This window comes from Scyliorhinus canicula, chromosome 13 (assembly GCF_902713615.1).
Source record: "Scyliorhinus canicula chromosome 13, sScyCan1.1, whole genome shotgun sequence".
NCBI classification, from domain to species: Eukaryota; Metazoa; Chordata; class Chondrichthyes; order Carcharhiniformes; family Scyliorhinidae; genus Scyliorhinus; species Scyliorhinus canicula.
The window spans coordinates 20,481,074-20,498,743 of record NC_052158.1 but is presented as its reverse complement, the minus strand read 5'-3'; the positions used below and the strand labels follow the sequence as shown (position 1 = coordinate 20,498,743).

The 17,670-nt window shown below is 47.3% G+C and overlaps 1 protein-coding gene across 4 annotated transcripts in view; it reads left to right on the top strand.

Annotated features, from left to right (window-relative positions):
• LOC119975690 overlaps positions 1 to 17,670 on the top strand; it is a 143,336-nt gene that overhangs the window by 117,485 nt on the left and 8,181 nt on the right. For 2 of the 4 annotated variants that reach the window (XM_038815483.1, XM_038815481.1), the window contains exons 1-2: positions 6,087 to 6,344; positions 14,908 to 15,300. The exons of 1 other annotated variant lie outside the window; for it this stretch is intronic. In XM_038815483.1, the coding sequence (XP_038671411.1) occupies positions 6,176 to 6,344; positions 14,908 to 15,300 (562 nt within the window). In that variant the 5' untranslated portion in view covers positions 6,087 to 6,175. Of the gene's footprint in view, positions 1 to 6,086; positions 6,345 to 14,907; positions 15,301 to 17,670 lie in introns of those variants that run through there. One more of the 4 variants, XM_038815484.1, reaches the window with a different exon arrangement.

The window sequence follows — 17,670 nt, the reverse complement described above, 5'->3', positions numbered from 1 at the left end:
TTGTGGATAGCACAATCGCTTCACAGCTCCAGGGTCCCAGGTTCGATTCCGGCTTGGGTCACTGTCTGTGCGGAGTCTGCACATCCTCCCCGTGTGTGCGTGGGTTTCCTCCGGGTGCTCCGGTTTCCTCCCACAGTCCAAAGATGTGCGGGTTAGGTGGATTGGCCATGATAAATTGCCCTTAGTGTCCAAAATTGCCCTTAGTGTTGGGTGGGGTTACTGGGTTATGGGGATAGGGTGGATGTGTTAACCTTGGGTAGGGTGCTCTTTCTAGGAGCTGGTGCAGACTCGATGGGCTGAATGGCCTCCTTCTGCACTGTAAATTCTATGTAAAGTCGGAATTGAGAATAGTAAGCATCTCAGAGGAATGTCGGCTGGAAGGGCTGGACAAAATAGGGAGTGGTGGGGACCAATAATGGACATAAAAATCAGCAATAGAATTTCAAACTGAGGCATTGATTCACCAGGGGTACAAAAATGTTGGGTGAAAGAAACTTGATGCAAGTTACAAAACAGACACAAGAGTTTTGGATGACATCAGGTTTACAGAAGGTGGAAGACAATTATCCTGTTGGTAAAAGTGTGTTCAGGAGATTCATTGCATGGCTTAGCATTCTGTGGGGACATTACTGTGTACTTTATGTAACCTCACACTCACAGAATTCTTTGTACAGAACTCTTTATTTGAACGGTTACTGGCTACCTTGTATTTATGTCTAATATAAATAAAGCAGAAAATGCTGGAAAAACTCAGCAGGTCTGGCAGCATCTGTGAAGAGAGAAACAGCATTAACATTTCAAGTGAAATATAACTCTCCTTTTATTTGTATTTATGCCTCCTTGATTCTCGTGTTATCAACAAGTGGGAATAACTTTTTAAACCTCCATCCCATTGAACCCCCCTCATTATTTAGAAAGAACCCCGACAAAATATTTTCTGGCAGTTTTAAATTTCATTCACATCACAGTCGCTACTAAAATGCGACAAAAAAACACTTCCTGTGTTGCGCTGAATCATCAATGAGACACAAAATGGTTTTGTATACGAGTGATTATTTCTACATTTTATGCCTAGAGACTGGGGTGTGGGTGAAGATTTTGGTTGTGATGTTTGTTGAGATGTTTTCGAACTGATAAGCATGCTGTTACATCCCCCTGTGCAAGTGCGCGGTCAATTCCAGCCACACGTGCCTTAGGGTCACAACACAAGTGAATTAACCAATAATTCTCATCATAATTTCCAGCGCCTTTGGCCCTTGGCTGCCCAATAATTACAGTCACCAGATTTATTAGTAGAAACATAATTCCTGTTTGTTTATAACAAGACTGATGATGAAATATGCAGTAAACACGACTGGATGATGACAAGCTGACTTGCTATCCCCTTTAATTGTCCCACCCTCTATCCACAACCACACAGCGGTGTGGGGGGGGGGAGCTAAAAATAATAAGGATGAAGGTCAAAAGATAACGGGCAAGATTTTTTGGCGGCCAGCGCAGGAATCCCGAATCCCGATCGGGCGGAGAATTTTGCGTCAGCCGAAAGTCGAGGCTGGCGCCAGGCGTCAAACGGAATCCCATGCTCCGGTGTCTCAACAGTGGGTGAATGCATTCCACACCGCACATCTGCATGGGCAAACAAATTGTACAGTGAAGGCCATTGGCCTATCATTGACGTGGCCCAACCCGTCATTCTCAGGGCCCCCACGATGCTCCACCTCTGCCAGGTGGCATTAACAATGGCAAGGTTCACTTGTGGTACTGAAAATCAGGAATTGGGTGCCGTGGTTGCTGAGAGGGAGAGAGGGAGTGCGAAGAGTTACCCACATCAGTATAGTTTTCTGACAGTTGTGCTGTTGGTGTCTGCCAGGGGCGGGGGAGTAGCAGGGGTCAGCTAGCAGGTTGGCCGTGGGGTCAGGGTGGCCGGCACGGACCACCATTGCAGCAACCTGCAAGGCAACCATGCAAATGAGCATGCCGTTGACTGCCACTAGGAATTGAGCACAATGGGTTTAATGGGTGCCTCCCCAGACTACCCCCCTAGGTACCCTCTGGCCCCAGCCAATCCATCAATTGTATGGTCGTGCTCCAGCGCAATAATTGCCATCTTCTTGGGTGGAATGAGGGTGTGTGGGGAGCAGCTGCTGCTTGTCAGACTCTCCCATGCCAATTCCAACCCCATCGTATCACACGCCGCCATCCATTGAATTGCATTAGTTCCATGTGGGGCTGGTGCTAACCCTTTAATGTGTCCTGAGTTGCTCTTGGACCGCGCCACTTTCGGGGCCGTAGAACACTCGTGATTCAGTCCTGGAGTCAGCACAATCTCTCAAATTAAGAATTTCAAAGAACAAAGAAACGTACAGCACGTGAACAGGCCCTTCAGCCCGCCAAGCCTGCACCGACCACGATGCCCTAACTAAAACAAAACCTTCAGGGGCAGCACGGTGGCACGGTGGCTAGCACTGCCACCTCACGGCGCCGAGAACCAGCTTCAATCCCCAGGTCACTGTCCTTGTGGAGTTTGCACATTCTCCCCGTGTTTGAGTGGGTTTCGCCCCCACAACCCAAAGATGTGCAGATTAGGTGGATTGGCCACGCTAAATTGCCCCTTAATTAATCGGGTACTCTAAAAAAAATTTTTTAAAGAAAACAAAAACCTTCTGCCCTTACTCGGTCTGTATCCCTCTATTTCCTCCCCATTTATGTAGAAATCCAGATGCCTCTTAAATGTTGCTAATGTGGCTGCTTCCACCACATCCTATGGCTGCGTGTTCCAGGAACCCAACACACTCTGCATGAAAAACGGACCCTGTACATCTCGCTTAAACTTTATCCCTCTCACCTTGAACCTCTGCCCTTTGTAATTGATACTTCCACACTTGTAAAAAGCTTCTGACTATCCACCATGTCTATGCCTCTCAATAGACATCTCTAGGTCTCCCCTCAGCCTCCGTCTTTCCAGTGGAAACAATCCTAATTTATTCAACCTCTCCTCATAGCCAACACCCTCGAGACCAGGCAACATCCTGGAGAACTTTCTTTGCACTTTCTCCAAAGATTCCACATCCTTCTTATAATGTGGCTACCAGAACTGCACGCAATACTCCAAATGTGGCCTAACCAAGGTTTTATATAGCTGCAACATGATTTCCCAACTGTACTCAATACCATGGCTGATAAAGGCAAGCATTGCCATATTCCTTCTTAAATCACCTTGGCGACCTGTATTGCCACTTTTGTATTGGGCATTTTTCGGCTGCCAATCCCTGACCCCATGCCGGGATTCTCCGGTCGTCGACGCCGAACTTGTGTTTGGCGATCGGCCGGAGAATCCCCATTTACGCCGAAATCATGGGCGGCACCGCTTTTGCGATGCTCCGTCCACTCAAAAACAGCGTACGGGTACGCCACACGCTGTCCGGACGGCCTCCTGACATCACCCGAGGCCCTCCCCGATGCTCCGCCCCCCGATGGGCCGAGTTCCCGACGACGTGGAACACTTATCCTTTCTTTATGTGAATCTGGCGTGGCGGCTTTAGACTGAATCCAGCACCGCCAGCCGGAGCGGGGGGGGGCGGGGAGGGGAGAGCTGTTCTGCGGGCGGTGGGGGGGGGGGGGGGGGGGAGCTTTGGCGGGGGCTGGGGGCACTGCTGGAGGGTAGTCCGGGGGTGACGAGGGGGATTACTGGGGGACAGCATGTGGCAGGCCGGGTCTACGCGCGGCCTGTACCATGTTACACGGTGCAGCTGCTGCAGGCCGCCGCCGTGCACATACGCGGCCACAAAACCGGCAGTTCTCCAGCCGTATCAACAGGTAAAGCCGGGGGCTTTACGCTGTGGGGCTGCTAGCCCCCCACCGGGCGGAGGATCGGTGCCACTTTTGCACCATTTTTCTGGCGTAAAACCCCACTGTTCCCACGCCAGTGTCAGCACTTAGTCTGCAAATCGGAGAATCCAGCCCCCCATTTATTTTCTCTGAAAGCTCAATTGTTGTTCTGAAATAAACTGCCACATAATTCTGTTTCCAAAACTACCACAGTGTCTATTTTTCTTGCGAGAAATCAGCATCTTTCATTTCCCAATACATCTTATCAAAAGCACAAAAACACGATCAACAATCTGATCAATAGCCAAAAAAAAAAATCAGATTCTGAGCTAAATGAAATAATTTACATTTCCCTTATCAACTTTTCTGTCTCCTGGACATCCCTAAAGGACTTCATGCCCCAGAACACAATGGACTTTCCATTTTGGGCATATTTGAGAATTTGTGCCAACAGGCATTTGAAATTGTGCTGGTGAATCCAGTTTAAATTGCAGTTAAAACCATTTACACCATTCTACTGTGAACTAATGCAACATAATAGAATTGTTTGCTTTTATTTCTGTTATTAAAAAGTACCCCTTGATGTAATTGAGATTGGCGACCTGGGTAACTCAAATAATTGAACCGAGAATTAATGAGTAAAAAGGATAAGCCTTTACAATAAGTTGGGGTGCACCCCCCTCCAGCTAATTTAAAATCACTGAAGTAACTTTAAAAATCGATACTAAACAAATAGTTTTGTTTGGTGTATAGGTATATTAAATACTTTGGGATATTAAAACCAAACGATTAAAATATGCCAACATACCAGGCGAAAAAAAGAGGCAGTTTGAAGAGCTTCCCAAAAGGAGGGTACAAAATCTTGTCCAAAGGGCCTGTGGGTGTGACTTGTTCTGTAGGAAAGGCCTGTCGGCAATTTAAAAGTTGTGAAATAACACTAAATGATTGCAGAAATCACCAACCTATGTGGTTTTGAGCATAACCCATGTTTAAAATGCCTGGCACCGAAAGGGCGGCACAGTGGTTAGCACTGCTGCCTCACAGTGCCAGCGACCCAGGTTCGATTCTGACCTCGGGTGACCGTCTGTGTGCAGTTCCCCCCCCACAGTCCAAAGATGTGCAGGTTAGGTGCATGGGCGATGCTAAATTGCCCCTTAGTGGGGAGTGGGCCTAGACAACGTGCTCCTTGGGAGGGTCAATGGGCCGAATGGCCTCCATCTGCACTGTAGGGATTCTACAATTCTATGATTCTTGCGCTGGTTCAGTCCATAGAACCAGGTTTCACTCATGTGACCAGCGCATTGAAATAAAACTGGACTCATCGGCCAGGCTGCAAATTCACTGTAGCTCAGTGGGCTGCGTGGTGAGGGTGTGGCTCAGATATGAAGCCAACACTCCAACTTCAAGGGCAGCACGGTGGTACAGTGGGTGAGCACTGCTGCCTCACGGTGGCGCAGTGGGTCAGCACAGCTGCCTCACGGTGCTGAGGTCCCAGCTCTGGGTCACTGTCCTTGTGGAGTTTGCACATTCTCCCCGTGTTTGCGTGGGTTTCGCCCCCACAACCCAAAATATGTGCAGGTTAGGTGGATTGGACACGCTAAATTGCCCCTTAATTGAAAATAAAATAATTGGGTACTCTAAATTTATTTTAAAAACACTCCAACTTCAATCCTCAGGCCTGGCTGCTAATTCTTACCCCAATATGATAGCAGATCAGGAACCATATTTAGCAACCGCAGGACAACGAGAACATTGCATGTAGGGGATAGACTGCTCAGAGTGCAGCACTGTCACAGGCACCTTTCATTCAGATTTTAAACTGAAGCCTCCCAATTGGAGGTGAATCATCTCGTGAAACAAATGCAAAAGATGGTGCAGAAACAAAGCAGGTCCTGATCTGGGCACACCGGATTCCAAATGCATTAATGGTGGGAGGACCCTTTGAAAACTTACCCTGTCTGGTCTGGTCTGGTCTGGAGGAGCTGAGGTGAGGGTTCACTTGACAGCAGCAAATAGAAGTGGATGTTTCAGTCAGACGTGGTCACATTCATTTACGAGGTGTTTTAATTTCTCTTTGAGAGCTTGTTCTGTACAAGTCTTTGGGCTGTATTGTTTGCGTAATTGTCCCACCGCAAGTTTCAATAAGGATGTGTGTTAACCCTGTGACGGAAAGGTTGCTGGGTCACAGTATAGGGACTGCTGGGTTCTGGGTCAGACAGAGCAGAGTCTGCGCAGAAATCATTCTGCACCACCAACCCCTTCTCAGCCTCAATTCCTGCTTTAAAGAGCCAGCGCTGGAGTTTTACCCGCCCAACACTTGCATTGACTGTTTTTTTGGCACAATGCAATGATTTGTTCGCTGGCGCTGAAAACAGGAAGCTCACATGTGAAACTTTCCTTGTTTCATTCGGGGTGGCTCTGCTGTGGGGACTCGGAGCTCACTATGTGCAGGAAAAAAGATCACTTCCAACCCACCAATGTTTTCCTGCTCACCTGTTGCTTCATTTTCCTCTTCGGTAAGTTCTCTTATTTTTGCACATCTCTGATCAGCAGTAATTCTATTTCTGAGTTCCCGGTCAGTGTGAGTGTTTTGATCGAAGTTGGTCTTCCATCCCTCGCCGATTTACACTGAATGTAACTCGGCTAATTCTTCAGATCTTTCATTGCCATTTAAACAGTGAACAGGGAGATTCCCCATCACTTTCTGCCTTCAGCTTCCAGCTCCACACTCTTTACATGGATCAGTAACATGTAGATGAGATTTTGTAATTAATTAATTGAACGTCTGGGGTTTAATATTGAATTAACTGGACCCTCTGACTAGCTGGGGTTTAATATTGAATTAACTGGGCCCTCTGACTAGCTGGGATTTACTATTGAATTAATTGGACCCTCTGACTGTAGCTGGGATTTACTATTGAATTAACTGGACCCTCTGACTGTAGCTGGGTTTAATGTTGAATTAACTGGACCCTCTGACTGTAGCTGGGATTAATATTGAATTAACTGGACCCTCTGACTGTAGCTGGGATTTAATATTGAATTAACTGGACCCTCTAACTGTAGCTGGGATTTAATATTGAATTAACTGGACCCTCTGACTGCAGCTGGGATTTTAATATTGAATTAACTGAGGGTGGCATGCGGTGCAGTGGTTAGCACTGGGACTGCGGCACTGAGGACCCGGGTACGAATCCCGGCTCTGGGTCACCGTCTGTGTGGAGTTTGTGCATTCTCCCCGTGTCTGCGTGGGTTTCACCTCCACAACTCAAAGACGTGCAGGGTAGGTGGATTGGCCACATTAAATTGCCGCTTAATTGGGAAAAAGAATAATTGGGTATTCTAAATTTAAAAATATATATATTGAATTAACTGGACGCTTTAATTGTCGATGGAATTTAATAATGAATAAACTGGACCTCTGACTGTAGCTGGGATTAATATTGAATTAACTGGACCCTCTAACTGTAGCTGGGATTTAATATTGAATTAACTGGACCCTCTGACTGCAGCTGGGATTTAATATTGAATTAACTGGACCCTCTAACTGTAGCTGGGATTAATATTGAATATTGAATTAACTGGACCTTCTAACTGTAGCTGGGATTTAATATTGAATTAACTGGACCCTCTAACTGTAGCTGGGATTAATATTGAATATTGAATTAACTGGACCTTCTAACTGTAGCTGGGATTTAATATTGAATTAACTGGACCCTCTAACTGTAGCTGGGATTAATATTGAATTAACTGGACCCTCTAACTGTAGCTGGGATTTAATATTGAATTAACTGGACCCTCTAACTGTAGCTGGGATTAATATTGAATATTGAATTAACTGGACCTTCTAACTGTAGCTGGGATTTAATATTGAATTAACTGGACCCTCTAACTGTAGCTGGGGTTTACTATTGAATTAACTGAGGGTGGCATGCGGTGCAGTGGTTAGCACTGGGACTGCGGCGCTGAGGACCCGGGAACGAATCCCGGCCTGGGTCACTGTCCGTGTGGAGTTTGCACATTCTCCCCGTGTCTGCGTGGGTTTCATCTCCACAACCCAAAGACGTGCAGGGTAGGTGGATTGGCCACATTAAATTGCTGCTTAATTGGGAAAAAAATAATTTGGTATTCTAAAATTAAATATATATATATTGAATTAACTGGACGCTTTAATTGTCGATGGAATTTAATAATGAATAAACTGGACCTCTGACTGTAGCTGGGATTTAATATTGAATTAACTGGACCCTCCGACTGTAGCTGGGATTTAATATTGAATTAACTGGACCCTCTGACTGTAGCTGGGATTTAATATTGAATTAACTGGACCCACGACTGTAGCTAGGATTTAATATTGAATTAACTCGACCCTCTGACTGTAGCTGGGATTTAATATTGAATTACCTAGACCCTCTGACTGTAGCTGGGATTTAATATTGAATTAACTGGACCCTCTGACTGTAGCTGGGATTTAATATCGAATTATCTGGACCCACGACTGTAGCTGGGTTTAGAAATGAATTAACTGGACCCTCTCAGAAGGATGTCATGATAGCCCAATGTTTAGCTGCCTACGGCTCTGAGGTCTTGGCTTCAATCCTGGACCCGGGTCACTGTCCGTGTGGAATTTGCACATTCTCCCCGTGTTTGCATGGGTCTCTCCTCCACAACCCAGGATTTTTTTCCCCAAAAGTATACTTTATACATAGCATTCAATGAGTGAGTAATAAATGTTGGCCGGGACTGTAAAGCCATCCTTAAATGGATTATAGAAAGTACAAAGCATTTACACTTGAAAATTGCAGAAAAGTGCTGTAAATTCATCTTGTCTCCAAGCAGCATATTCAGCTGTTCCCTCAATACACACACACACAATTTACAGCGCAGAAGGAGGCCATTCGGCCCATCGAGTCTGCACCGGCTCTTGGAAAGAGCACCCTACCCAAGGTCAACACCTCCACCCTATCCCCATAATCCAGTAACCCCACCCAACACTAAGGGCAATTTTGAACACTAAGATCAATTTTGGACACTAAGGGCAATTTGTCATGGCCAATCCACCTAACCTGCACATCTTTGGACTGTGGGAGGAAACCGGAGCACCCGGAGGAAACCCACGCAGACACAGGGAGGATGTGCAGATTCCGCACAGACAGTGACCCAAGCCGGAATCGAACCTGGGACCCTGGAGCTGTGAAGCATTTGTGCTATCCACAATGCTACCGTGCTGCCCAATACAACTGCAATACTCTTTATATTTACAATATATGTTCACTATCAGGCTTTGAGGGCAAAACATTTCAAACTGAAAAATTACAGGAAGTGCAATGGGATTGACCTTTTATCCATAAGACAGGTTGCATTCTGAGCTGTATAATTTCCACACCCTCCATAATTACAGTGTACACTCCATGTCAGGCCTGTGGGGTTCTACAAATTATCCAGCCCCAGTGCATGATAGCTGAAAGGTCTTAAACAGAGACTATTCCACATTGGGCCTCTGTGGCAACTGCCCCAAAGATTTGGTGCGTCCCTCAGCACATGGTCCTGGACCTTGGATTGTGCCAGTCTGCAGCCCATTCACTCAGGATTCTAATCACAATATCTGGACATGCTTCAGTATTGAGGGAGCGCTACAGTGCCGAGACATCCTCCGACTCTTCCAAGTAGAGCTGAAACTAAATTCAGAGGAAGTATTCAAAGTTAGATTGTCCGGTTCAGTAGCCAACATCTGTGCTCGGAGGTAATTCAACTTCTTTCAGCTGTCAGCATGTCTCTGTCAGCAACGCACTTGTCTCTGAGTCAGAAGATTGAAGATTCAAGTCTCACTCCGGACTTGAGCACAAAATCCAGGCTGACACTCCATGAAATGTTAAGCCAAAACCTGCTCTGCTCTTTCACATGGACACAAGATCCCTTGCTCGATGTGTAGAGTACAGCAAATATAACCTGGACTAGATTCTCTGATGGTTGGCATTCGCTGCTCCCACTGGCAGAGTACCCCCGCCTGCAGGTTTCCTGGTGGCATGGGATGGCTTCAATGGGAAATCCCATTGACAAGCGGCGGGAAGAGAGAATCCCACCGCCAGTGAACTGCCGAGAAACACGGGGCTGGGGGACCAGAGAATCCAATCCTTTATATTTATATCGCACCTTTAACATAGAAGCATTATAAAACAAAATATGACTCAGAACCACATAAGGAGATGGTAGGTCAGATGACCAAAAGCTTGGTCAAATAGGAATAGTATAAAAACCATCTTCAAGGAGGAAAGTGAGTTAGAGAAGGTATTCCAAAGCTTGGGAACAAGGTGGCTGAAGATGGCAGAGCCATTGTAATTGAGAATATACAAGAGACCAGAATTAGATGCGCACAGATATCTCACACTGGAGCTGGACGAGATTAAGCCATGGAGGAATTTGAAAATAAAGATTAAAGTCTTACAATCTCCTGATGGGAACCAATGTCAATCAGTGAAGAGGGCTAATAGGGGAATGGGACTTTCTGGGAGTTCAGAAAAGGGCAGCAGAGTTTTCCGTGAACTCAAACTAATGGCAGGTACACCATTGGAGTCCAACCGGAATAAATTGAAGGGGAGATATCCCTGGTACCCTGCCCAATCACCAACTGTATTTGGACATTATAACATGATTATTTGTGGGAGCTCACCATACGTTAATTCTTTGTTGTATTTCCTACATGACAGTAGTGACCTAAATCTGCTTCATCTCGGCTGTAAAGGACTTTCAAAGACCTTGATGTTGTCTAAGGCATTATACAAACGCAATTTCTAGCTTGTGGACAAGTTTAGTCGTGGTGTTTGCTACTGTTACAATTTTTGAACTGCGCTCGTAGAATATCATAGAATCCTTACAGTGCCATTCGTAACATCGATTCTGCAGCGACCCTCTGGTAGAGAACCCTACCCAGGCCACCTCCCCTGCCCTATCCCCATAGCCCCACCTCACCTGCACAATATTTGGACTGTGGGAGGAAACCGGAGCACCTGCAGGAAATTCACGCAGTTACAGGGAAAACGTACAAACTCCACACAGACAGTGACTCAATGCCGCAATTGAACCCGAGTCCCTGGTGCTGTGAGGCAACAGTGCTAACCACTGTGCCGCCAAGTTATTGTTGTTTTTTGCAGACAAACGTATTTCTGGGTTGGCACAAAAAAGGAAATGAAGGTACAAAAGTGTAAATTCTCACGGCCTTGCTCTTTGATGGCACGTAGGTATTTTATGACTTCAAACTAATGGGAATTGGTGAGTCCTGAGATTGTCAGAGGGATCAATTTTGAGTTGAATATGATTCTCCTTTGGAACTGAAGAGTCAGATCAGCTGGAAATGTTAACTGACTTCTCGCCCCACAAATGCTGCCAGAACCTGCTGAATATTTCCAGCGCCTTTTGTATTTTTATCTGAGATGTCCACCATCTGCAATATTTTGGGCTTTTATTTAAATGAGGGTGTTCTAATTGAGGGGTTTAAAATGGTGGAGGGATTGGTAGAGAAACTATTCTCTCTGGTGCAGGAATTCAGAACGAGGCGCACAAATTGCAAAGAAGAGTCGGGTCATTGAGAAGTGAAATCAGGAAGTGTGTTTGTACGTAGCGGTTAGCAAACATCTGGAACACTCTGTATTTAGCCTCTATTAGAGAAGTAAAGGGTTTGCATCAGTGTAACAAAAATAGAAAAGAAGTCAAAGGATAATGAGCCAGAATTACTGAAAAAAATCAGTGTGCAAAAAACAGACACTATTATTAATATACGGTAGCATTGTGGATAGCACAATGGCTTCACAGCTCCAGGGTCCCAGGTTCGATTCCGGCTTGGGTCACTGTCTGTGCGGAGTCTGCACATACTCCCCGTGTGTGCGTGGGTTTCCTCCGGGTGCTCCGGTTTCCTCCCACAGTCCAAAGATGTGCTGGTTAGGTGGATTGGCCATGATAAATTGCCTTTAGTGTCCAAAATTGCCCTTCGTGTTGGGTGGGGTTACTGGGTTATTGGGATAGGGGGAGGTGTTGACCTTGGGTAGTGTGCTCTTTCCAAGAGCCGGTGCAGACTCGATGGGCCGAATGGCCTCCTTCTGCATTGTAAATTCTATGAAATACGAATCATCCAGAAAGTTTCTTAACACAAATCATAACTAAAATAGTTCCATTACATTCCAACTTAAATGTTTAAAATGTAATAAATGATCACTTATTTTCAACGTCGCTCAGCAACATGATACCGTCAGTGCTGCTGTTTAGAGGAGACGACCATGGTAAACAAAATTTTAATCTGCAGGAAAACATTGTACCAGTGAAATCACAGCTGATTTTCAAGCTTGCCCCACATCCTTAATACCTTTGGAAAACAGACATCAATTAATTTCCAATTTGAAATTCACAATTGACCAAGCATAATAGCTTTTAGCGGAAGAGAGTTCCAACCTTCTGTGAAGGAAACACAAGTCAGTTGGATATTGGAGTCCAGAGGAGCAATAAGCAAGTGTATTATTGGATTGGTATTTCCAAACATCTGGATTAATAGAATTCCGACAGTGCAGAAGGGGGCCATTCAGCTCACCGAGTCTGCACTGACCCTCTGAAGGAGCGCGTCACCCAGGCTCATGACCTGTACTGTCCCCATAACCCCAGCTGCCATTTTTAAATTTGGGGGTCATTTAGCATGGCCAATCCACCTGACCGGCACATCTTTGGATGAAACTGGAAAATCCAAGGAAAATCGGGGAGAATGTACAAACTCCACACAGTCACCCAAGGTCGCAATTGAACCCAGGTTCCTGGCGCTGTCAGGCAGCAGTGCTAAACAATATTCCACCGTGCCGCCCATAATTCCAAGGAATGAGTTCAAATCTCTCCTTCGCAGTTTGAAAAAGAGGAAATCAAAAGCAGATATCAGTAATAGTCACCATGGAGTCGTCAAAACATAATTGCTTCACTAACCCCCTATCTGGGTTATTTAGGACTGCAGTCCCTCAATAATATGGTTCACATTTAACTGCCCTTTGAAGCAACTGAATTATGTCAAATCTCAAACCACGAGCACTTTCTTTAGCCAACTAGAGATTGGCAATGAATACTCAGACCTCAAGAATGGAGAATAAGAAGGTCCTGCTTTAATTAGAGAATTGAGAGTCATTCACAATGTACAGTTTTTGGGCGGATTCTCTGTTCCAGAGACTAAGGGCGGGATTTTCTCAGCCCAGGCTGGGTTGGGGAATCGCTGTGCCGGATGCGATCTGCGCGACACCGGTCTGCCGATTCTCCGATGAACAGAGAATTGGCGCGGTTGGCGCAGCACCGGCGGGACCTTCGGCATCCATCCTATCTGGGGTGGCCTGGTTTGGGGGAGGGGGGGGAGTCTGACTCCGGGGGGGCCTCCACCGTGACCTGGCCCGCGATCGGGGCCTAACAACCAGCGGGCCGGCCTCTCGTGGTGGGGGCCTCCGAAGGAGAAGGAGGCCACTGCGCATTCGCGCGGGTCGCAGCGTGCATGCGCAGACCCGCAGTGCCCATTTGATGCCGGTATCGGCAGCTGGAGCGGCGTGGGTCGCTCCAGTGACGTGCCGGCCTCCTGTAGAGCAGAGGATCGCTACACTTAGCAGTCCGATGACACCATCGTTAAACTCTCCAATTTTTACGACGGCGTCAACACTCTGCCTTTAGAAGGAAGAATACCGCCCTAAGTGTTGACGTCGGGCAGGATACGTTAACTTCTGCAACAGCAAAACTGGCGCCGCTCCTGGACCGATTCAGCGACCGTTGAGGGGCTAGCACTAGCGTCACGTGGAACACAATCGATTCCAATGAGGTGCAGGATTCACTGGATTTGCGATTAATACACAGGAGGCTGAAAAGCTGCAGTTGCATATCCACACTTCACTCCCCACACACACCATCCCAGCCAGCAAGATGGCACTGGTTACACTGGAGCATTCCCATCCCACTGATGGGTCTGCTGGGGCCAGAGGGCACCTAGAGGGGTGGCCTGGAGGGGACACCCATATGATTCATGGCCCTAAGTTCGTCGTGGGCAGCCAGCGATGTGCGCAGCTGCATGGCTGCCTTTCCGGCTGCGGCAATGGTATTCTGTACCCGTCCACTCTGACCCCCACAGCCCACCCCCTGGCCAGCCCCCGCTACCCCTCCCAACCCTGGCAAAAGCCCCCCTGGCCAGCGGCACAACTGTCACCAACCAAGGCGATGTTGGACACTTGCCCGACACCCTCTCTCAGCAACCACGGCGTCTGCTTCACAACTTTTAAAAGTACAAGTGGACCTCGCTACTCGGAATGTGCCCCCAATGGAGGTGGGAATCACGGAGGCCCTGGAGAATACTGGGTGAGGCCCGCTAAAGATATGCGAACGGTGTTTCCTGTACGTGCGGAGTGGAACGCATTGACACTGCTGTCGAGGCACTGGAGAATTGGGATCTGGTGTGAAGCTGGCACCGGCTGCAATTTCAGCATCCAGACCGATTCTCAGCCCACAAGCCTTTCCCCATTTCAGTGTTAGGTATTGGAGAATCCGCCCCTTGGCTTTGTGCCATGGTGTGCGAGTTTGCAACTCACTTTATTTATTGAAGTCAATATAAATGAAGTCGGGAAAGCTGTGAATGAACTGCCCATTGGCTCATTAACACCAGTTTTCAATTACCAATATTACATAAAGTCGAGATATATCCCAAAGTCCTGAAAATGCCTTGATTTTGCTAGTCCTGTCTCCTGTTTGTATCAGATCGACCATCAATCCATCTCCTGTTCCTGTCCCTCAGATTTTTAGAGGTCATTCCATTACTTTTCCTGTGTGGGATTATTGTGTATTCTCCTGTCCTTTCCTTTGTTCTCTTTCTGGTTAATGCTTCACTTTCTGCAATATCACTGCAATATCGCTGCAATATCACTGCAATAGCTGGAACGATGACTGACTCTCCACAGATGCTGTTTGAATTTCCAATTGCCTCCGTTTGTATCTATTTCTCTTTTGTGTGAAATTTAATTTAATGATGGGGTAACACTGTCTGATGTGACGAGAAACTAATTTACTATTTCTGTGTTGTTGCAGCCTCGGGAATCGGGGTTACTGTGAGGGTCCATCAGAGAGAAGTGATGGGGACAGTGGACCAGTCTGTCCTTCTCCCTGTCTCCTATTCCACACTCACACCCGGCTCCACTTTACAGATACAGTGGGGTTTATTCCCCGGATTCACTCCATTTGTGAGACTGACCCGATCAAACTGCTCTCCAGACCCTGACAGACCCGGTTATAACTGTTCAGATCACCGGGAGACAGCTCCTTCCTACCGGGACCGAGTTCACCTCTACCCAGAGAATGGATCCTTGTTACTGTGGGATTTACAGCCTAGTGACAGCGGGGTCTATGTGATATCTGTTTATAGTGATGGTCGCAACACAGCCTGGAGAGGCAATGTGACTTTAACCGTGTATAACAAGACAGGTAAGAGTTCATAACTTGTCCATTAAACTCCTTCTTAAGGATTGGGATCCTGGAGAATGAGTTTAACTATTTCAAACAATATAAACTTCCTAAGGCCTTCATAAAGGTACCAGATATTAGCTTTATAGAGGTGAGAGGATGTGGGTACAATTACGGGTAGGGGGTTTAAAATTCATGCCTCCTGTGCTGATACCACCCACGCCTCATCCACCTCCTCTTCTTCCAGTCGTCAGCGGACGCAGCTTGAGCACTGGTCGCTGCTTCCTGTGCTGCAGCTAGGGGCAGAGGTCAGCCTCTCAGACGATTTCAGACCCCCGCTGCCCCTCCCTTTACTCCGTTCCCACTTCAAAACCCTGGTGGTTGAGTGTTCAGCAGAGTGACGGGAGTGCGGGCGCAGCGGGTTGGTGGGCAAAGGGGTCACGCCAATGGGTTGGCTGGCTGGCTCACCACCTTCCTGCTCACCCTCGAACCTGTATGGGTGGCGGCTAAGGACACCCATTATTGGTCGCCTGCCCTTAGGACTGTTGAAACCCTTAACTGGCCAATAATGGGCACTTCAGAAACCCACCTCCACCACCATTATAGGCTGGCCAGTGGAAGAGGGACTCTCCTGTGCAGAACAGTGTGATGTAAGTGTGGGAATGAAGAAGGGGCCTCCATTGGGGATACACTATGCCCAGTAGATGCATCTCACCACCGCTCCGCCCCCCCACCCCCCCATGATTGTACCCTCATTTGTGCCCTCCATTTGGCCTTAAAGCTATAGAAACCATAGAATCCTACAGTGCAGAACAAGGTCATTCAACTGATCGAGTGTGCACCATGTACCCTCCGAAAGTGTACGCACTCCATAATCTTGTAACCCTGTGCATTAATCATGGCCAATCCACCTAACCTGTACAGCTTTGACCTGTGGGAGGAAACCGGAGCATCCGGTGGAAACCCACTCAGACACGAGGAAAATGTGCAAACTCCACAAGGACAGTCAACCAAGGCCGGAACTGAGCCTGGGATTGACACTGTGAGGCAGCAGTGCTACCCACGGTGCCATCATGTTGTTCTGATCAGACCTGATTGGCTGGCACATCTCTAAGGCCAGACCTTCTCCCACTGAGGGGCAGAGGTCTGACCCTCATCACATGACAGCCACCCGGCTTGGAAGGTCCACCTCAAGCGGGGATGAGTTTTACAACAAACTTTTTTCAGCAATGGGATGGGAAGTCCATGGAGCCAGTGGACAAGTAGCCGAATGGATAGCAAGTTAGCTACACAATAGAAAACTGAGCAGGAAGCTAAATCTAGTTACCTGAACTGACCAAAGGTGAGAATTATTCAACAAGGATCAGTGCTGGGACCACTGCTGCTCAGAATTTGCATCAATGATTTTGACTGTGATCTTAGAGGTATGATTTCCAAATGTGTGAATCATAATTTGGCCCACACAGTGCACACCGGTGTTTATGTACCATTGGAGCCATCTCTCCTCATTAAAGGGCAGGATTCTCCACCCCCCCGTACCTGTTTTCTAGTGCAGTGCACCCCCATCGGCCTTAAATTGTCCTTGGTGTCCAAAATTGCTCTTAGTGTTGGGTGGGGTTACTGGGTTATGGGGAGAGGGTGGAGGTGTGGACCTTGGGTAGGATGCTCTTTCCAAGAGCCGGTGCGGACTCGATGGGCTGAATGGCCTCCTTCTGCACGGTAAATTCTATTCGATGATCAGCAGCGGGATTCTCTGTCCCGGCCGCTGGAATTTCCCATTGTGGTCACCCCCACACCGTCGGGAAATCCATGTGAATGCGCTGCCGGCAAAATGGTGGATCCCGTCGGCGGAGAATCCAGCCCTAAATCAATCATGGTAACCAACCATTTACTTCTCTAATTTCCTCTTAAATGCATCTGAACTATTTGCTTCAACCATTCTCTGTGATAGAAGATCCACATTCTCACCACTCTTTGGACAACGCCGTTTCTTCAGACACCCCAAATGGATTTCTTGCTGACCGTCTTTCCTGATGGCCTCTATATCTGTTGATTGCCTACTCTGTCCCCTCTCTGGCCTCCCGCTGTTCTCACTGTGCTCTCTCTCTCTCTGTATCCAGTGCTGCTGTTTTATCGCTGCTCACACACTTCCCCCTGTTCTGGCAGTGCTCCCTCTTGCTGCAGTTTTATTTTTATCCCCGCTGTGCATTCAGACCTTTCACAGCTCTCGCAGTATTTTCTCCCTCTGCTGACAGTGTTTTATTCTCACACTGCTCCTGGAACCCCAGCTGCTCCAGCGGATCGTTCTGCCTGTTTCTCTCTGCCCCCACTGTTTGATTTTGATTGTGCTCTTTGACCAGAAGATCTCGGAGCAGAATTAGGCCATTCAGC